A 22,806-nucleotide genomic window follows, 5' to 3' on the forward strand; every position below is an offset into this window, starting at 1 on the left:
CCACAAGTTTTTATAAGAAAGTAAAAACTAACAACTCCTTTTACCTATGAAAACGCATTAATATGGCCTCTTCACTTTTCCGGTTCATTTTCCGGTTCATCAATCAATGGACTAACGGAGAATATTCGACCGCCGACGCGTGGTCGCCAAATATTAAAAACTAAATCTAAAAATCTAAAAAAGGGAAAAAAAAGAGGAGATTGCATGAGAATCGGCTCTTAAAATAAGGAGGGGGAGAAAAGGAAGCGAAAAAAGAAAAAGGAAAAAAGAAAAGGAAGAAAAGAAAATGGAGAATTTTGTTGGAAAATAAGAAAATGGAGAATTTGATTAGATGGGTATCAGTCCAGTGCTTGTTCTCTGCCACATTGTCTAAGATCAGTGGTTGATCTCTTGATCTCTCCTCTCTCCAACCAGAATTACAAGTGGAAAGGATTTTTTCACACGAGAATCCACCGCCGTTGCGGGGACAACGAAGTTATTCTTTCCGAATTTCACTAACTCCATTCGGGGATCCAGCTTCAATGCTTGACCCTTAAGCCGTCCGTATCCAATTCAAAGTCTTTTAACGTCTCTGGATCTCTTAGATTTCTTTCCTCTCCTGTTTAGTCATGGTGTTCATGATGGGATTTGGATGAACGAAGCTTCAGGGCTCGTTCCTGTGTTGATTTTAAGAGAAAAGTAGAAGCGTGGTATTGTGATGACGGGGTATAGGAATGGAGAGATTTTGGGTTCTGAGAAACAAATCAATCAAACTTCACATGGGTCGGAAGTTGTTCTTGGTTTGGACGGAGGAACGACCTCTACGGTCTGTATTTGCATGCCCCTCATGCCATTTTCCGATCAACTTCCTAACCCTTTGCCTGTTCTCGCCAGGGCTGTCTCCGGTTGCTCCAATCACAACAGTGTTGGAGGTATGGATTTGATTCTGTCCGTTCTTTTGTTTGGTTTTGAAATTGGTTACAGGTTTCATGGATTTTCTATCTTAGTCTCTGGCAATTCTGACATGATATTTTATTCTTGTTTTCATTAGCTTCACATTTTCAGTTATTATACCTCTTTGTTATGGTATTCATTCATCAAGAGTCATACTCGCCCATACTAGCCCAACCCGTCCCAAAACCCCCAAAAAAAGAAAAAAGGAATATAAGTTTTTATATGGGAGATCTGTCTACCTTCTACATACGTTCTGGTCTGGCCATTGTTTCAATTTCTTAAAAGAGGCACTTTACTGCATGGGTTTGTTTCTGATGTTAGTAAAAAATCAGTTACAAATGTAGAGCTTTTAACTTTCCGTCTCTGCCGTATCTTTCCTTGATTAATATTTTTTTGTTTTATTCTTGCCTGGATGGAAGTGCTGAATCACTGAAATCTAAAAAGAACATAGCCTCTGCAACCCTGTCTTTTTTTAGTATTTTGATAACGAGGAAAGTAAAAAAATAAAAAATAAAAAGAAGAAAAAGAAGAAAAAGAAGAATATATTTCCTCTTGTTTTAAGGGCAGAGAGCTCCTGAAACTAATGCTGCATCATTTGTTAGAGCCCTCATGGTTTAGTTGGATAGTTTTAGATGGATTCTATAGTTGGTGCTGCTTTTTCATTTTGAACTTCTCCAATCCCTTTGGATAATTTTATTTTTGGTTTTTTCTGTCCTTTGATGTTTGCTGCTCCAGTTGCTTTGGTTTTTGGAATGACACTTTCTTTCTGGTGTTATATGCTGCCATCGTTGTTACACTGGATTTTATAGAAACTGCAGCAAGGGAAACACTGGAGCAAGTTATGACAGAAGCCCTCTCAAAGTCTGGCTCTGATCGATCAGCAGTACGGGCTGTTTGTTTGGCAGTGTCTGGTGTTAACCATCCTGTGGATCAGCAACGGATATTAAACTGGCTCAGGTTGGCCCCAATGGATGTTTTTTATGAGAATTCTGCTTTCTAAAATACATATTGGGTTTCTTTTGGGGCTTTGAAATAACTTCCAATATTTTATATATAAATGTTAAAGGTAATTGACTTTTACTTGCAAGAAGAGCTCTGTGCCATTACAGAAAAGTTTCATGTAGAATTAAGAATTCTCATATTCCATATGTTTTGCTAGCAATTCTGTTCATGAAGTTTGATCTTTGCTTGTCTGGTTTTGAACTTCAATTCTTCATTTTCTTTTCCTCTTCCTCTGCTTTGTTAACAATAGGTAAATTTCGATAGTAGATAACGGAAATATGAAAAGTGAAAAGCTCTAGAGTCTGGACTGATGCAAAGACAGGAAAAGAAACACAAAGATAGAATAGTATCAGATAAATTCAGTCATCAACTCCCTATTGTTCCAGGTTGTTTAGGCTGCAGTTGGTTCCACTTTGGATGGATTACTGATTTTCTGTTCAATGAGAATAGACCAGCAGTTATTTGTGTTTGGTTAATACAAGTTGATTTTATGCTCTCACATGACGAACCTGTCCAAATTTATCTTACAACGAAAAATGTGGAGCAAAGAAAGATGCATTTGCTACCCTGGAATATATTTATAGTATAGCTGCACAAACTAAAGGCTATGTTTGGTTGCAAATCCTGCTTTGTGAGAGTCAATCTTATGTAGAATTGACTATCTCTTGATTCTGCTTTGCCAGAATGAGCTGTAGGATTAAAAGACATCTGGAATATCTGTTCCAGGATCATATCTGGAATACAAATGGTTGGGAACAATTTTTGGAAGGTCCTTTTACAGAGCCATTTTGTAGATAATTGCTAAGATGCCATTATGACATCTTGATTTTAAATCCATAAATTTTGAAATGCCTTCATCACTTCTAGTAAACAGGATTGTTATGGAAATACCATTATCTTATGGTACAAGTACAATAAACATTACTTACTAAACTGGTACTTGTCAACTTTTAAAAGATATAATGATTTCGGAGATATTACATGTAAATATCCTTACTAAAAGAATCCCACTTGTCTGTAATGAAGGGTGGGGAAATTATTTAATGGATATGGTCAGCCGGTAAACAACAGAGCAAGTTTGAATGATAACCCAATATGATATGATATTGAGTCAGTTCCTGTGGAGAGGACGAAGAAGAGCAGTTATCTTTACTGCGTTTATCATTCTTATAAACTGATTGCTGGCTGCATGACTGTTTCTCTTTGATATTCTAGCTTCTATTCTAGATTGTAGACTCCACGACCTATATCATTATGTTTTGTTCGGTCTCATCTCAGAAAGAAGTACTGTAGGATATGTAACTCGTTTGTCTTCTAAGCTCTAGCTAACTTCCCAATCTCTTGAACATTTTCATATATTTCTGCTTAATCTTCTTTCTCAGGCTTTGCTTTTTAGTCTTTGGTCTTCTATGGAACTAATTATTTAGTTTTTCAAATAGCACCTGACCGGTAGATGCATGATAATTCTCAATTTTGTTTATGGATGTATGCCTTTTCTTGTGTTATGATCTAGTTGTTAATCTTACCATTCCCTGTTTCATAAAATATGCTAAATTTTACTTCTTGTTGATGCTACTGCATTAATTTGTTGGCTGTTATTTTTTGTTTCTTCTACATAAAATGTTTTTGCTGGTTTGGACGCTAAACATGTACTACTGGAAATAAATCAAAGTTCTCAAGGCCCCTCAGTTAGAGAAACAATTGCTAAGCACAAGTGCCTGGAAAGGGAAACGTGCAGAATAGGGGTGGGAAACAATGTTTCCTCTTCACTTAGTGCCATTGTATATTATTTTTATTTTTCCTAGCTAAGAGCTTTTGCTTCTTTACCGATTTTTTACTCAAAATTTATTTATTATTATTTTACTTAAAGCAAGAAAAGAAAAAAATAGTAGTAATAAATGCATGGTGCATCAAGTGTATTATATCTTGGGCACAGGTATTGGTCCTTGTCAACATGGCTGGAAGATAAAAATGGAAAAACCTTGTTCTTGTTCTTCTTTTTTTCTTCTTTTCCTTTCTCTTTATTTATTAAATAATAATAATAATAATAATTATTATTATTTTTAAATAAATTTGTTTTTACAAAACCATTTATGACAATTCAGAACTGACTTGTTCTAAGAAAAGTATCGGTATCATTAATAAAGGCCCAAGAATAGGCTACTCAAAAGGGGTCTACTAGCAAGAAATGGCATCAGTTGTTGTCTGATATCTGATGTATTGCTTCTCTGTAAATGCTAACAAATTGAAGCTACTTCATTTATATATATGCAATGAATTTCAGTAAGTAGGAGTATCAAACCAGGGGGAGGAAAAGGGGATTTCATGAAGGGTACGAACTCACAAATTTGTGAAAGTGATCTCCATTGTCTTCATTATTGTTATTTTCCTCATTGTATTTAATAGTCTGTTTTCTCCTTAATGGTTTCACTGCAATTTATTTTTTAAAATTTTTGCAGGGAGATGTTTCCTGGCCATGTAAAATTATTCGTTCAAAATGATGCTGTAGCAGCTCTGGCAAGTGGAACAATGGGGAAGCTTCATGGCTGTGTTCTAATTGCAGGTACTGGCAGCATTGCTTATGGGTTCACTGAAGGTGGAAGAGAAGCTCGAGCTGCTGGTGCGGGGCCTATCTTAGGTGATTGGGGAAGGTAGTTTTGTAAGCCCTGATAGTTTGAAACCTAGTTAATGCTTTTTTAATGCTTAAATGCCCTTGAGTTAAGTGATACTTAGTTAATGCTTGTTTTATGCTTAAATGGCCTGGAGTTAAGTGATACTGCCTACTATAATCACTGATAGGACCCCCTGGTTCTCGATCTTAACTCTCCCAAATAAAAAATGAACACAGCAACTATTCATCTCTACAGATTCTAAAACAAGAAGAAAGCAACAGAATAATACTCTTTTCATTTCATAGTTCTGAATCATCGATAAGAACACATATAACTCTATCTCTCCCTACTGATATGCAGTTCTTGGAATTAAAAGACAATAACAGAACAATAGAATCACACCTGATACATGCTACCAGCCTCAAACCATAACTTTGTCTGTTCTGCTCTCCTTCCTTAACCAAGAACCATTCACTCGCCTGATAACCAGAACCAGAACCTCTGCACACTCAGAGCTTCCCAGAGGTTTTCCCTCTCCCCCGCAAGCTGTGCTTGCAACTACTGTTTTCTCCTCCCTTTTCACCTCCTCCCCTGCCCTCTCTTATTCTCTACCTTCCTAACAAACTCTCACTGCTCACCTATCCTTTACTGCCACGTGGAGGCTCCTAATGGTACTATGCCATTTGTCCCCTGCTGGTTGGTTTCCCCCTTGCTCTCTGTTGGTGCTGATCCCCTGCTTCCTTCCTTATGCTTCCTATTGTAGAGGTGAGTTATAAGGGGCTTATCAATCACCATAAATATGTTATGGTAAAGCTGGGATTTGTAGTCAAAGGTCAAAACAATGAAGACACAGGATATAATATTTTTGGGAAATGCTGATGAAATTGCATGGAGCGGTTTGGATGAAGTGATATGATTTGGGCAGATCAGAATCTGGATGATAAATTGGCTAAGTTCAAATCTAGTTTCCGGATACCAAACAAGTAGTGAGACTTAAAATCATCAGATTTATGTGGATTATAGATGATATGAACCAACAAAGCATTGATGGTTTATTTTGTTCATACTTCTAAAACTTGGGTTTACTTTGGCCTGTCAGAAATGACTGAAATTTCAACCAAAATAATATCAGTTTCTTAGTCCATTTGTTATTTCATCTCTGCCTTGTTGAAATAACTGAAATCACCAGAATTTCAGGGAATTTAACTATGATTTCAGTTAGCAAGTTGATGTATAGAAAGGAATGCAACTTGATTTTTTTCATTAATTCCAAACTTCTAATGAGTCTTGTCAGGCATTCGCAATGTTTTTAACATTGGGTTTCAATCTCTGGTTGTTAATGTCTGGTTTATGTCCATACAAGACTCAATGCTATTTCTACTTATTGATTCAGCAGGAACTCAAGACAATTTTATCTCTCCATCTGTTCCCCTGGTTATGCTGTTTCTTTTTATCTGGTATGATTGGTAGATGTATCATATAGGTAGATAAAGTAGTTGTATTTACCTATTTGGATCAAGTAAATTAATCAAGAACTACAGACAATCTGTGCAATTATTGAAGCAAGCATGACTAGTCCATTAAAAATGATTTTATTCGTTTTCTTGCAGTGTCCATATGATTTTAGATATGTCATTGCTGTGCATTTTTGTTAAGCACCTATTAAAATTGATCTGTACTTCTAATACTGCTCTTTGAATCTTTGTTGGTTTTCCCTTAAGAAATCGGGGGGGTGGGGGGCGGGGGGGGGGGGGGGGGGGGGGGCCCCCCCCCCCTCTCGGTTTTTTTCTCTTTTTTTCCCCCTCCCCTCCCCCCCCCCCAAAAAAAAAAACCCCCCCCCCCCCCCATTATATATTCTCCCCGATTTTCACAATCCTTATGGATTTCCCTTATTTCTATTTTTTCTTTTTTTCCTCACACGTCTCACAAAATATTGAAGTAGTTAGCACTTACCCCTGATATTCATCTCTCTTTCTCAAATTACCATTTCCCCCCACACCACATTTTTTAATTGACTAATTTTTCATGTGGACATTAAAAAAAAGAGGGAGACCAAGTGTGCAACTGCATATGACACCTGTTTGGAATTAGCCAGACAGCTCTTTATATTGTGGGAATTATCTGAAGCCTTGTGCATGATTGTTATGAATCTTTTCAGTTTCACTTTATCCCTTCCAGTTGTAATTTACTTTCCACTCTACTTGATTAAATATTGATTGCTTGAACCCTGTAGTTCTAGGAACCAACTTATTTCCTTTACCATGTCTTCTTTTTGTATTAGAAGATGGATAAGTAATGAGACTTGTTTATTTGCAGTGGATATGGAATTGCTGCACAGGCATTAACAGCTGTAGTGAGGGCTCATGATGGCCGTGGCCCTCAGACGATGCTTACATCCAGTATTCTTCGTGAGCTTGATCTTTCTTCACCAGATGAACTCATTGGGTACTTTATCTATTTATTGATGACTAATTCACTTACAGATTAGGCACTCTTTGGCATAATTTATATTTATGTTTATGATCTGTTTATGAATAATCAATTATGATAATAGGTTATGAGCAATAAACAATAATTGTTTGGTTACTACTAATATAATATATTATATAACACGAAATATGTTCAGTATAGTTAGATGGATTATATATTACGTATCATCAGCTTGGTTTTGGGTTGGTTTTGATTTACCTTGTTAATATGTTTATCAGGTTTGGTTTTGGTTTTGGTTTGTTTTTATTAGTTTGGGCTAGTTTTGATATCCCTAAAATATTATTTAAGTGGAAATGTGGGCTAGGTGGAGGTTGGAGAGAGTGAAAAGCAATGTCTTGTTCTAATTTTTGATAAACTTACCATTTTACCCCTAATTAAGGAGTAATTCTGCGCATGTTCATTAATAGTACCTGCATAAACAAAAATTAACAGTTTATGATGATAAATCATAAGCAACTCTTGACCTAACTATGAATTTATGTTTAAATCAATTTATTTTAATGGGAAACAAGGGTCATAAATCATACCAGAGACATCTATTATGTTTATATGTCAAATAATAATAAATTTAAACTATACCAAAGAGAGCCTTAGTGTTAGCTCCCCACCCCTGAATGGAATGGGATAAAATAGAAAGAATTCGACGCACCAGCAGTATAGGCTTTTCTTTTTTGTCAAACCTTTTTTAAATCTTGAATCTCCATTTGTTTTTTCTATTTGAGTGTTTCATTAAATGACCTTGTGATTTTTCAGAATGCATCACTGCAGTAGTGTTCCTATTTTAAGAGAGAATGTGGTTAGAAGCTGATACATTGGACTGCTTTTCATTCTGGAACTACTGCGGGTGACTAAAAAAATGAGTCTAAAAGTCATTTGTAGGTTCTTAAATTGATACACTACCTATTTCTTTTTGGTGGTTATGATTTATGAATAAGTTGATTTTGGCAGGGTCGACCAGGCCTACCTTTTTCATCCATGAAAAAGTTTAGTTATCTTCTTCTTTTCTTTTTCTTTTGTTTTTTCCGGTAAAATAAAGTCTATTTATCTTGGGAGGTGGTCTATTTGTTATTCTTATTTTTGTTCTTCTTGAGTCGGTACCATGGTTAACATGATATTTTGATTGAGTTTTCAACTGGTTTTCTTCTTGACTTCCCTTGTTGGGTTTAGGTGGACCTATGCTGATCCATCTTGGGCTCGCATCGCAGCTCTGGTTCCTCTGGTAGTAACATGTGCAGAAGCAGGAGATCAAGTTGCACATAAAATCTTACTGGACTCAGTCGAGGAGTTGGCCGAAAGTGTTAAAGCTGTTGTTAGGCGTCTTGCATTGTGTGGTGAAGGTGCTCCACATCAGATATTCAACAAACTGTGCATTATTCAAGATCTTATGTTTGAGTTTGATTTCTTTCTTCTGAAGAAAAATGAAAGTGAACATGTTTGGATTTTGATTAGATTATTTCAGGAGCCTTACTGTTCCATAATCACTAGAATATCAAATCTGAGGTGAACACATGTCAATAGTACATAATTGAGTGGTTAAACAAGCAACGGAGAAGATATGTCATTGGGGAGCTTTGGCCACATTGCTCTATACCAATTTTAATAAATATGCTATATCTATTTATTTATGTATGTATTTTTATAGGTCTAAATATGTTCATTGATACTAGAAGAAAATAAAATTTTAGAAATCAATCTTACACTATACTTTGCTATGGTGGTGAGCCCTGCCCCCTTTGTGTGTGCCTAGCTTGGGTCAAACCTCCCATTCACAAGACTGGTTAATTGTCTTAATAGAACTCTTGCTTTGGCTGGTGGTCTGACTATGTAGATTGTACAGACAAGGATCTGAGTTTTTGAACTGGGCAATCCTTTGACCAGCCAACAATTTTGGGAGGATGTCTAGCCAGTGGGGATGATACGGACTCCGTCAATCCATCGATTGATGGTCCAAAGAGTAAGATTACATTTGACTTTCCATCATGAAGCTCAGTTAAAACACTGTTCTGCAATTTCATATACCTGAAGCCGTTTTATTGGTGGGTTCAGCTGGTGAGATACCAAAATTCTGTGATAGACTGATTGAAGGATCCCAAAATGTGCCCACCCATGTGGAGCTAGAAGTTGGATCATAGAGGAACATTACTAAATTAGGTTGTTAACTAGTTTGTATCCACCTTGTGTTGAGTAGGCTAATTTGATTGGATACTGCAGTGTGCAAATATGTCTTTTGCATAAAGCATTTTAAAATGGTCAGGTGTATCATGTATTCATTGAAACATTGGAACATCCTTCCTTCCCTCTTCTTTTTATGGCTATTCTTTTTCACGGTATTGGTCTTGACAACTAACTTTTAGCGTTTGCTTTCCTTTTCCAAGTGAGAAATATTTTAGACATACAGGTGCAGGCTCTCAGTGTAGACATGATTCACTGCCTTCCTCACTAATCTTTACAGCCCTATTATTGTGGCAATGACCTTCAAATAAAATTATAACCAGTAGTTTGATTGCATAGTAGTGCGTATGGTTATTTTAATATTGGGAATTTGTTATATAGTTTAACATTCCCATATTTAGAAACTTCACATTGGTAGATTCTCTCCCCTATTTATGTCTATTTTGTGGAAATTGATGTACTCATGACATAGTTAAATATTAATGCAGATGGAAAAGAGTCATTCCCTCTGGTCATGGTTGGTGGTGTCCTTGAAGCCAATAAGATGTGGGATATAGGGAAAGAAGTAGTAAAACGTATATTGAAGGACTATCCAGGTGCTCATCCAATTAGACCAGAGGTCTGTATGCTATGCTTATATTAATTTTTAAATCTTTTGCTTTTTAAGTCCGCTATGGTGATCGCTCATTTTATTTTTATTTTATTTTCAATATAATCAGTTTTGGAGTTTTCTTTTGAAATATCTGTAAGTAGATTTTTTGTTCTTTCAATAAAGTTTTGGATCAATTTCTATGCATTAGTAATTAATAAATATTTGATGCTCAGTCTCTCTAAAATCTGCATTTAGTTTTGGTGACATCAAATATATATTGGGAGTAATGAATTATGGAGGCTGTTGGAGACAAAATAAAATAAAGGGGTGTAGTGTCTGAGGCTTATCAATGTTAAAATTTTCTTTGCCAAAGACTCACTGCATCAATGTGGGGAAACTTTCCGTCTTTTATTCTTCCATGGTACTAGGAACTCCTATCACCATGCAGGGAGACTGTCTTACTCATGAAAAAGAGGCAACATTTTCAAGTCTCTACCAGTCATTTACCCTTAAACCCTACACAGAGGGTTAGTAATTGTAGTTTCTTTTTCCAACTTCTAAAGTTCAAATAACATTGATGTTGTAGCTTTGGTGATACTTCACAGTGGTTGCTGTTCATAAAGCAATCTATTGTCTGAAGGAGTCTCTTGACAGATTCCCAATGTCATATGAGCCTGGTTGGTAAACTTATTTAGCTAATTGGGTTTAGCGCATAGTTATTTAGGCTATTCTATGTTTGTTGGTGGAATTTTAGTTGCTTGAAGGAGTAAAATTAGACCCCAACAGGAAATGCCCTGGGTACAGGCTGAATATAGAGCTAAGGGTTCATGTCGTGGGTAACTTAATATGGACGAAAATCCCTCCCAAGAGCTTGGATTTCCTATTACCAAAAGCTTATCAATATGTTTTATGATATCCAGGTAACCATTTGTATTACCAGCAACATGGTGTTCATGAGTACCCTAAGCACATTGAGATTGTCTAACATTATTTTGCAAGATACTGAGAGGATGGAATTAATCACTACACTTTTTATTGGATTTGGTTATCAGCATAGTGATATGTTTGTGGATCTTTTACTAGTTGTCGCAAGACTTATTGGCTAGCTCAGTTGGGTCTCATTATAGTCGTAGCGAAGTCCTTGTAATGAATCCAATTTCACCTGCTGTGTATGCACTTTCTGCTCTTCCATTTCAGCAGGATCTACCTGCTAGCTCAATTGGGCCTTGTTCTAGTCATTGAAAAGGCCTCAGAATGAATCCACTTTACCCTCTTCCCAGTTGGGGCCCTGTGATCTATAACGGACATAATAATTAGCTTCTATTTGATCTGCTTAAATTGGTTAAGATGAGAAGAAAGTCTTGCAATAGGCTATCTTGGTCCTCAGTGAACCATGAAGTCTAGTTTTAAGCTAATAGGAGATTGTTGATTGTTTTGGCAAAAGATGGTAGTGGGAGGGATTGAGTTTAAGCAGGGGGTTTGCCTAAGTAATGGGTCTTGTCTTCTGTGCTCTGTGCTCTGTGATATTCATGTCTGTTTGGTCCTTTGATTTTACTGCATGTTCTATTCATGCAAGGCAGTTCATTGGTGCCATGATGCTGCTTCTGTTGTTCTTAAGCCAAAGGCACGCATTCTTTATCTTCTGATTTTGCAGGTCGAGCCTGCAGTTGGAGCAGCACTGCTAGCCATGAATTTCTTCATGAAGGAATCAAAAGGTAGCCTCAAGAGCTAACTACCACCAATTCCAACTCGTTCAATCACCTGTACAGTTACAAGGACTGGGAAAAAAATTGTGACATACTTAGAGAATTAGAACAGGAAAGTTACTGCACAGATTCTATTGCCTCAAGGGTCTTTTACAGAAAGTCTGCTGGTCATTCTATAGCTTCATTGGGTGCTCTTTTTCGCTCATTTCGTGGTCTGTATTAACCTGTCAATTTATTGAGAGTTCTTTTTGTCCAAGGATATATTTTTGAGCTAGTTGCTTATTGATTGCAATTAGTCTTTATTAATGTGTTTTCTTAGTCTCGTGCTGCAGATTGCCTACATTCAATTTAACAAATTCATGTCTAAAGAAAAATTCACTCACAACTCTTTTATGCGTTTGTGTATTTGTACTGTATTCTTGATTATTTCTCAGCTGGATGAATAACCACAAGTCTTATCCCAACCATGGATCCTTGCCTCCCGATCAGCTTTATCTGATATCAATTCTTTTTTTCTGTAATAAATACATTGAAAAAATGTGGAGGACAAGTCACCTTTAAGTTGGCAATATCTGGAAAATCATGCAGAAGAGAAGGATGTCATGTAGTTTTAGAGCTAGAGCATAAACACCATCAACCCTTTTTTCTTTCCTAAGAGGACGGTGGTAGGCGGTTACCTAGAGGGTTAATGCTATGTTCATCTGCCAATTGCATTTTTAAGCCAGTCCAAAAGATACCTGAAACCGGCCAAAATCAAGTCTCACCTTGGCTTATTGGAAACTTGACGCAAACCCAGGCTAGAAACCTCTCAATCTTATGTACAGGCATCACTTTCGGTCTCTAAACCCTGATTTCGACCTGGGGAAAGTCTGTTTAGGTAATGTTGACACGTCCACGCTTTTGCATTGCAAGACTGGCATGTCTTCACTCAAATTAAGGAAACCGATAGCTGAAAGGGGCAGTTTCTGCTAGTAGAAAGCTGGGACTCCAATACTGCAAAACTTCATGATCCATCAGAAATGGAAGAAAAACAATGAGAACATGTAAAATGAACTTCGTTATGTTTCCATTTCTAACGGACAAGGCTTAGTACCCAAACCTTGGTTTTGTTGACAAGAATTTCACTGGTTCTTGTGAAAGGGTGATTTTGCAGAATCTTGGATTCACATTTTAGCTGAACCAACCACACGTAGCAACCGCCGAGTTTCCCCTGATCATACCAATGAGCATTTAGTATCGGCTCACTCTTGATGGGTTTAGCATCCGAATTGAACCCACACTTGGACCTGGGCGGTGAATTGTAGTTTCAAGACTTAGAGTTGAATTAAACAGAGAAATTTGAGTAAAGAAGATTTTGGTTGATCTCAACATATGAGACTTATAGGGGTGTAGCAAGACGTAGATTTGGTAGTTTAAGGAATATTACCAAACCAGACCTCGTTATGTTAAAAGTATAGTGGAAAAGCAACATGGGAGTAAGTCCATGTTATTGCCAAAATGAAGTTTTTGATGATCAACTTTCACATGTAGGTTTAGGTTATAAAAGAGGTCACGGGCTCACAAAATGGGTAATTTGATTTTTCTCGTTACCAATATTGCAATTAACAAATATACACTCGATCATGATATAAAGGATTACAAAAAAAATAAACATATATGTATAGGCTATGGCAAAGCTACCCTCAATACCAATTTCCTAAAAGAATATATAACAAAACTTCACGACAAAATACACCACCATGGGAGACTGAACATGCTCCATCCAGTTTGTCTCTCAGATTGAAGGTCAGTTGAGGTAGATCTCAACTGCCAAATCTTTGCTCCTTCAACCTCCTCTTGTGGGTTTAAATTACCAAGTAATAGAAGCTACCAGAACTTGGAGTGAGAGATAGATACCCCTCCCCATCATACTGGAGAAGATTGTTACCTCAAAAGAGAAAACTGGTGTCTAGTTCGACTCACTGATGCAAGCATTTCAAACTGACAAAGGTCACACAACAGCTATCTGCAATGAAAACACAGAGATTAGGACCAGAGGATCTTCAACTTATATGCTACAATGCAAAAGAAAGGGAGGGAGGGGGGGGGGGATGAACTGGTGAAAAGGAAGCACAAATACATCAGGTCAATCTCAGGTACATGTATTTTGTGCTTATCAGCAAAACAATTACTACTGACATGCCTCAGCAGGGGTTATCCCTGTATCATGAGACACTATTGATGTAATGAGCGACTCCATACAAGTATGATACATAAGTTTTTTTATGTTTATGACACCCAGATGGATGTGAATACGAAATCTAGTGACAGGGTAAGGAGAAATCATTCCTACACCAGTAATCTGCATGTTTTAGCTTCTTTCCATCAGCCAAGGGCTGCATCGGTTGACCATATACCATATACCCTGATGATATAGGAATTTTTCCCTCAGTTAACTATTGACATTCAAATTTGCTAAGTAAAACTTCAGCAACAAGGCTGGGTTTTGTTCTTTCATGAAGTTAAGACTATCCAGCCAAATGTTACCACATCAATAAGGAAATTTGAAACATATATTCAGAACCCAAGCAGCCTTTGCAATATCCATTTGATGACTCAACCAGTAAAGGTGCAGGGTGACTGATAACTAGAAGTATTAAAAAGGAGAAATTGCTTCTTACATGGACTACCAAAGCAAGCTGGCATCGACAATGGCCTGCCTACACCATGTGGTGCACTGGATTGGCTGATCTTAGCTCTGGACTAGCCACATGATATGTTTCAGGCACCAGATCAACTGAATGACTTAATCACTTATTGAAATTATCCCTTGTCAGATATTAACTATTTGATGACCCAGGTAACAAACATTTCCAGTAGAAAGAGTTACCAGAAAGAGGAATACTGTCATGATGTCCCGTTAAGGTGTGCTAACCTTGCAGCTCAACCAATTTTGGCTATGTGGAGGGCTTATCAGGCCAAGAAAACCCTTGAGTGGCTATGCTGCCCTTTGGATTGGTCATGTACAAATACTTGAGACCAATCTCAACCAGATGACCCACAACACAATCAACTTTTCTCCTTGAATTTTAAGCCTCTATTCTAATTAATCCAAAATCTACCTCTCTACAACTTTTCCAAGCTCAAGATGGCCACAAGCAAGCTTTGTGCTGGTTAGAAGGGGAGCCATGGAAAAATGTGGCAATGCATACAAAATGAATGCCAACATAGCTGCCACATACAATATAGAGGGCAACAAGCCAAAGATTGAAGGGAACACTAAGCACTAAGGCATTTTTTTGGTAAAGAAATGTAATATATAGGGCAATAAGCCAAAGATTGAAGGGAACACTAAGCATTAAGGCAAGTATAATTATGATCGTGACAAGGAATCTGGAGACAGCTTCTCCCAGAAAATGATACTTCATACATTAATTTTGAAATTAGAGAATCACATAGATAAGGAAGATGATTGGTCTGCCAAGAACCAATATCAGTCTAGTGCTATGTGCCTGACAGAATCAAAAAGAACATGCTAAGATCTCTTACCTTATCAAAGAGCTGATTATGATGGTTTAACCGTATCTCCACTTAGTTCTCTTCTAATCAATTTGAGGATCTCCATAATCTACAAAAAAATAAGGCTTCATAAAACTAGGATTCATGACAGCAGTGCAAACTATTAGTAAATGAAGTTCACACGCACAAGATACACGAGAAAGATGCATGGCCCAAATAAAGGTACTACAAGAACTGAAATTTTTTTAAAGGCAATGTCTTGGGAGCAGCAGCAATAATCAAATCCATAGTGAGCAATAGCAAATATAATTCCCAATCTCAAGTGATATTAAACAACTACATGTTCAACACACAAAGGGCAGTCAATGAACCAATCCTGAGCTAGCTTTTCTGGCATTTAAAAGGCCAAGCCAACCAAGCTCCTCTAGTAAAACAAGCTTGAGCCAAGAAAGGTAAGAAGACAATCGGTATGATCAAATTTTTGCTTGTTCAGCCACTAAATCATTTTTTTCATAAAATAAAATGTTAAAAATGGGTCATCTCCTGTCGCATTATGAGATGGCAAAAAGTTTGGCAGCCAGCATGAATATGGGGGCCTGAGTCCGAGGGTAGTCGTTTTGTGCAAAAACATCAAAAGGAGGGACCATCTCTATTACATTGTTCCCAGGGAAAGGAGGACTAACTTGTAATAAGCCTTGAAAATAAATGTGACATATAATCCCATGTAATTGAGTTTATTCTTAATTTAATATATTCATTCCTCATAATTGCAATGACCAGGACTAGAAATAGACTAGAATTACGGTCTGTTTTCTTCTGTAGGGATTAAAATAGACTAGAAATTACAATAATAACACTGAGCTAGTCCAAAGAGCAAAGCCCAAGGGCAGCTGAACTGTCAAGATTTTGGGAAAAAGTGAAAACTTGTAAATTGACAGCCGTTGTCTTGATTTACTAAATACGATCATCTAGTTCCATAGAATAAATTCAAGGTTTTTATAGGTAGGCACATCTGGAGAAAATATCCAGGCCACCTTTTTCTGCCATGTGGCACGCAATCAGAGAACTCTGACTTTTGGATACATAGGGGAGATAAGACGTGTGTGAAGGTTCAGAGTCTTCAGACTCCAAATCATCCAAATACCCCATATATGCATCTCTGTATTTGTCAGCTGCCTCTGTTTTCCTTTACATGCTCTCTGTAGTCCTGAATTTTTTTTAAACCTCAATTGCAACTTGGCTAACCCAATTCATCCAGGAATTTGACATGTGAAAGTGAGATTTCACATGAAGCAGAAACAGGCACCTAATCCTTTCCAAACAGGCTTGCCCAGAAATTCCATTCATAAATTTATTACTAGTTCAACTCAGTAAAAGAAATGGCATTCACTACACAATCTCAACTCTGAAAACAATCATGGTTTAATCATGACTGCTGTCTGATTCTTCATTTATGCATGTCAACATTGTAGTGGTCATGCATAGCTTTTCTTCACTATTTCAGATTTGTCTCCAAAGAGAGACATAAGTCAATAATAACTGTAAACTTGAATGGGACTAGGAGTTGTTCACCCTCCACTACTAATGCAGTTACATCTTGCAAGAACTAAGGTAGCACTAGAATGGTGTCCCTACTACTGATACAACATGATTCTTGAGACACCACTCAAACATGACATATTTCTCAATTACAACACAAACACTAAAGGATGTCTAGTATGCAAAAAAATATGACAACTAAAACATCTTACCATCTGACATCTGGAAATTTTTTGCAGTATCAGATGGAATCTATGTTAGCCAGACAATGGGAAATATACACATGGGTGCAGCAAAGATCACATTTCCCAAATTCTCATTGGCTTATAAGGGAGTGTGGCACATAATTTGAGGAGTCGAGGTAACACAACCTGTAACCATTGATACAGTCAAAGGATGAGCAGATCAGATGAATAGAGGCCCAACAATCATACGAAAAATGTTAGCTGGTGTGGGAGGTCCCTAGGTGGCCAAGACAACTAATGGTTCCAACTACCTCGGACGTGTGCCACTTATAGAGCATAGGTCAAACAACAGCAGTCAAAAAAGACATTCCACTTGCCGCCTTCTCTGCCCATAACCCCAACAACAACAGTGAAAACAAAAGGAAAGCAGTAAGGGGCAGAAAACACATTAAAGGAATGATGAAGGCAAGAAAAAAGTATCAAGAGATGAACCTTACCCCAGGATAATGTTGCAATATTGGCGAATAATGATCAAGAGCTATATAAATCTTTTCAAGAAGGTTTAGGAGAGCATCCACTTCATCCCCTAAGAGGTCAACCTGAGGTCAAAGGAGAACAAAGAATAAAGACGTTGCTTGCAAATAGAAGAGCCAAAGTCTGGGTAAACATAATAAAAATTGGGGTAATTTTCTTTTGGACCCCATGAAGTTCAGCCCAAGTCATTTTTTATCTGAAAAAAGTGACATTTTGCATTTGCCTCCTCTTATGGTATCCAAAAAAAGACAAAGGGACACATTGTTAATGATCAAATGGTTTCTGTTAATTTAGTAATCTTTAAGAGCAAAGTGCCCTTGTACCCATTTGATTTTCTTTCTTCAACTTACAAAAAAAAAATTTTAAACAAAAAGTTGAAAAAATAATAATTAGAGATAATAATCATAATTTGGTTAAAATCATACTTTATTTCACAAAATAACAGTTTTTTTTAAATCTCTCAAACAGTTAACTAGGAGTTATTTGAAAAATATCGTTTAGATCCCCATTTAACTATTCAAGAAGTTCTATGCCTTCTTTCTTGTGATAAATCACTTAAAATAATCCCAGCTGATTCACATTATCCATTAGATTAGAGTTACCAATAATTTAAAAAATGGAATATTCTTGTGATTCTTGGCAAAACATAAAGAACATATAATTGGGATAAATTCTACAACAATCTCAGTCAGTTATAACATTAACCATGCTCAGCAGGAGTGAATGTAACTCTGAATACCTCTGACTCTGCCTTTTGGAGGTCAGAATATCTTCTTTCAAGTCTTTGTTTGTAAATCAGCCCCATTCTTTTCAGAACTTTAGCCTTTTCAGCTAGCGGATGGCATTGTGAAGTCAATTTCTCCAACCTGAAAACCAAAACCAACAAAATAATGTGATAGGATATTAGGATCTTCAGTGCCAGATACAGCCAAATATACATAAAACCTAAAATTAGAAGAAAACAATCTCAGCAATACAGGAAAGCAATCAGAATGGCTCAAGCATAGGCTTTCTTGAGAGAATATGTTTACAAGTTTAAGTTAGGCGGCCACATTTGGAAAACAGACTGAAAAAGTTACTCACAGACTATGTGATTTTCCGAGCGTTTCAAATGGAAGGATGAACGGGGACTCCCCATTCAAAAATAGGGCATGCGCATGTAAATCATATTAGGAAGCTTGCAGATTATAAGAGAACAGCATTTCGCTCAATAGTTTACTAATGGGGGGGCGTTCAAAAGCCTTAGCACCCATCTGACCTACAAGTGTAATATTGGTTGGTGCACAGCCAGTCATTTAAGACCCACAGGAGAGTCCTAGCTAGAAAGCGATTTGAAGTAATGGAGGTGAGGTATTTGAACCACCAACCAAGCGTCCTTGTGATTTATCATGGACAAAGAATTGAATTTTGTTTGCCAACGATGATTTGGAGGCTAGTCCAAGGGCACAGAATGTCTAGTTTTTCAGTCAGAATCTCTATATGGCATCCAGCACTCAATGGCTGGCTGAAACATCACGGTTTCACCATCAGAGGGAGGAAATGGACGCTCCGTCCCTCTTTTGTTTGTCAAGTGCAGTTCTTTAGGTATAAAATGAACAGGGAATCAGATAAAAAGTAAGTACCTCAAAGAATTATGCTCAACATTCTCAGTTAGCCGGCACTCAAAATCTGCAACTGCTTTTGATAATCCTCCAATAGATACAATAATGCACTCCATTTCCTTCCTTTGCTTCCTTTCTTTGGATTTGAGCAATGATATGGTGGCCTGTTTTTCATGAATAGAAGCATGAAGAGCTCTTTTTTCTCCATCAACCACACTTAACTTCTCCATTGCTAGCTTAAGATTCTGATTTAGTTTGCCAATTTCTCCCTCATACTGATCCATACATTTCAGAGCCTCCTCAAATTTACTCCTTGTAGAATCTGATTTCTTGTTGCTCTCTGAAATTAGTTTCTGTTGCTGCTTCACATGGTCTTTTAGCTGATTGAGCTCTTGACAAACCAATTCATAGCATTTTTTATCCTTTATCATTGTAGACTCTATCTCCAAAGCCAGCTTTTCCTTCTCTACCACTGACTTTAATAACAAGAGCTTTTCTTGCTTCAATTTCTCATTCTCCTGAGTCTCTGACCTTAGGGCTTTCTTGGTTTCCAAAAGTGTTGCTTCAAGACAAACTCTGTTTCCATTTTCCTTTTTGTATTCTGCATTAACAAGATTGATTGCAGCTTGGGCATCCTTAACAGCTTCTCTGTAAACTGTTCCACAAACTTCTTGCATGATAATATATTCCATATCCAAATCTGTCAAGCCCCATTCCATCATTGCCTCTGCATCTTTAACAGATTCACTAAAAATAATCCTACAAATATCCTGCATGACTCTGAACTTTGTGTCTGAGTCTTCAACATCACACCTGAAGTTTCTAACTACATCCTTAAGGATACATAAGTTTATATCTTCCCTAACTGCAATATCCATTTTTAAATCCTCCATAACATCATTAAGCTTCCTTGTTTCTTCCAACATGTCTATCTCTGTCAACGAATGGTGTGACATTTTGTCAGTGACGTCGGATACTTGTGATGATAAGAATTTGACTTCTTCATTCTTATTTGCGAGTCGATCTTTGAGCAGACGATTCTCAGAATACAGAGCATCAAGTCGATCCCTTGAGATACGGATACACATGGAATCTTCATAACTCACAGGCAATTCCTTTTTCTCTTTCAGGATACCATCCAGCTTTGAAATGACCTCTGGGATCTTCTTCTTCAATGCATCAAACTCTTTATCTCTCCTCAACGATAGTGGACCTCTTTCTTTTAGAAATTCCCTCCTAAGGCTGAAATATGCTTCAGTCCTCTCTTGCAGCATAGACTCATGATATCTATTCATGTTGGCTATTTCAGATTTGAAAAAATTGATTAATTCATCAATTGACTTGTGCTTCAAATCCGCAGAGTCCATTCTATCTAGTGGAGAGCTCTTAGGTTCATGGTTTCCATTTTCCTTTTGAAACGGAGAGGGAGGTATTATGTGATTGCAAGCCTTTTGATTGATATTATCTTTTGAAGAAGCATTCCATTCTTCACCACTTTCATGAGATCCATGACATGGTAGATAACCTGGCTCAGAACTGGATAAGGACTTTGAAATAAAATCCAACTCCTGGCGCAGATTTGAAATCTCACTGGCCAATTGGTTGATATTATCACCGCTACAAACTTCAATTTTCAATTCTTCTTGTAAGCTCCTGATAGAATTCTGAATCACCATGGCTTCAATTTCTTCCTGAAACCGCCGCTCTTGCTGCGACTTGCTAAGTGATTTCTTAGACAAGTCATTGATATGGTCAACCTGGTGAAAGACAGTATCTACAACACTTCTCAACATATTTAGGGTTTTATTCACCTCCTCCCACTTATCATCAACCTTTCCTCGAATCTGACCTCCAAGTCTCTGTGTACTAACACCATATGTCATTTTTCCGTCCATTTTACAATCCTTAAGTTCGTTTATGTCTTTTTGGAGCCTCTGAAAATGCTTTTCTGCATCCCTTTGTAAATCAACAAAAGAAACTTCAACTCTACCTCGCTGTGCACAAGTGCCAGGAAAGCTTGACTGCACCTTAAGCTGTGATGTATCAATATCGCTTCCAACACTTGCGTACCTTAATTCCCTAACTTTATCTGCATCAGCCTCATAAAAAATCAACCTCTCTTTCAATCTCTGCACCTCCAATTCTTTCAAAGCTATTTTCTCAGCAGACTCTTCGGTGACGGCATTCACCATTCCCTTGATAACAGAATCATTCACCATCCTTGAGATGGTGAGACGATCACTGATGTCTTCCAAATACACATCTAAATCATCCAACATATCACTTACACGATTCTCACCCTCATTAAGGCTAATACTTGGCTGCAGTGACTCGTCACTAGGTGAAGTAACTCCAGCACTCCGAACACCTGAACCATCCAAAACATCTAAATCTTCCATAATTATTTACCAATCACTCGGGATCTACACTTGGAAGTCTAAGCTCATCCAATTGTCGACAATAATCCTGCACATCGCCAAAACCAGAGCCAATTCATGAAAACAAACAAAAGAAACCAATTCACATAATAATAACTTTCTACTTAGATAAAGTTAGTGACTACAGAACCACAGAGAGCAGTTGAGAACGAAATAACTAATAAACAGATAAATGGACCTAAGAACTGAAAAATTACTGATTAAAACCGCAGAATGTGTAGCTTTTACGAACACTTCAACTCAGGACGAAAATTGGAAAGTTGAACTCACGAATTAAACAAAAGTTAAAAAACGAAAAGAACTCACTGATACAAATGCAACAGTGATAGCCTGACGCAGTGTTTCTTCCAGAAAGAACTAGCCACTGAGATCGGCAGAGAAAAGCTTCCAAACTCCCGCCAAAAGTTTTAAACTCTCTGCGCAAAAGAGCGCTTTCAGATTCGCCTGCAAAATCTCTAGCTACGCTTTTTCCCTTGTGAATTTTAGGGTTTTTGGGAATAGAGAGCAAAGAGAAGTGGTTGCCTTCTTGGAGATGCAAAAGAAACATCTGTTGAGCGGGAGCGCCGGAAGACTCGATTTTTGCCACGTTAAACGCTTTAATTTACAGAAATTGCCCTTCTGGATATTCTTGGTTTAAGCCGCCGTGTGATTCTAGTACTCATGAGTTGTCTGTGCAAGCAAGGATCTACCGGCCATTCACCACTGATCAGCACCACGTTTCTGTTGACATTTCAAACTTCGTAGCATTGAAATGATCGGACGGTTTCGATTATGTAGTTACGTGGGCCCAATGACAGTCTATATCTAATCATCTGCTAGGGCAGCTTTGGTGTGAGACTATGAGCATGCACTGTTCTATTAAAGGTGCTGACCAAAAGATGGGTGTTTTCTCATGATGGAAGACCTTTTGTTGTTGATGTTGTTTTTATGTATTTATCATTATTATTATAATTATTATTGTTTGGGTAACCCATTTTATTTTGATCGGGTACATAGAGTTTGGGTGGGTCAATTCTGTATAATATCAGACAGGCCGTTAGTTGTAGTTGTGGCTGTTGGTGGACAGGTGGAGGGTGGGACCCAATACACGAGAATTTTGAAGTTGGTTTGAATCGTTATTACGGTTCTTTTTAGTATTGAGAGGTTAACATCTGAAAAAGAAAAAAAAGGTTAAAAAACAAAGCCCACTTTAAATATTCAGAAATAAAATAAAAATTTAAACCCCACTTTATTTTCAATAAAATTATTTTAGGATAGTTTTTCTACATGGTCTTATTCCAGTAATTATTGTTTTGAGAATTTTTTTTTGCCCCAAAGTCTGAAATTTATATTAAGCTTTCTAAGGTAATCACTCATACAGTCGTATAGTCGTAGTAGTGTTGGTTGAAGGTCACATTAAACTATAAGATTAGAAGCCTATAAAGAAATTGTTAAATTCAAGCCACCTCGAATAGCCTCCATTTCCAACATGTTGACTAATAAACCATGACCTGCCATTGCTTGT

The 22,806-nt window shown here is 37.3% G+C and overlaps 2 protein-coding genes across 2 annotated transcripts; one reads left to right on the top strand and one right to left on the bottom strand.

The window, feature by feature from the left end:
* The first annotated feature begins 254 nt into the window (after positions 1-254).
* LOC149025866 (Actin-like ATPase superfamily protein) lies at positions 255-12,010 on the top strand. The gene is made up of 7 exons (XM_089146084.1): positions 255-911; positions 1,743-1,890; positions 4,395-4,586; positions 6,864-6,992; positions 8,205-8,374; positions 9,698-9,828; positions 11,456-12,010. Exons 1-7 carry the CDS (start codon positions 698-700, stop codon positions 11,531-11,533), a joined length of 1,062 nt encoding a protein of 353 aa, XP_089002210.1. The 5' UTR covers positions 255-697; the 3' UTR covers positions 11,534-12,010.
* Positions 12,011-12,490: 480 nt separating this feature from the next.
* On the bottom strand, positions 12,491-21,852 carry LOC149025867 (myosin heavy chain-like protein). Its single transcript, XM_089146083.1, has 6 exons — positions 21,609-21,852; positions 18,886-21,330; positions 18,003-18,129; positions 17,227-17,328; positions 15,036-15,114; positions 12,491-13,512 (listed from the first exon to the last, which is right to left on the bottom strand). Exons 2-5 carry the CDS (start codon positions 21,261-21,263, stop codon positions 15,052-15,054), a joined length of 2,670 nt encoding a protein of 889 aa, XP_089002209.1. The 5' UTR covers positions 21,264-21,330; positions 21,609-21,852; the 3' UTR covers positions 12,491-13,512; positions 15,036-15,051.
* Positions 21,853-22,806: the final 954 nt, after the last annotated feature.

The sequence above is a fragment of the Hakea prostrata genome, chromosome 2 (genome assembly GCF_041222555.1).
Source record: "Hakea prostrata isolate BN-2017 chromosome 2, UWA_Hpros_2, whole genome shotgun sequence".
NCBI classification, from domain to species: Eukaryota; Viridiplantae; Streptophyta; class Magnoliopsida; order Proteales; family Proteaceae; genus Hakea; species Hakea prostrata.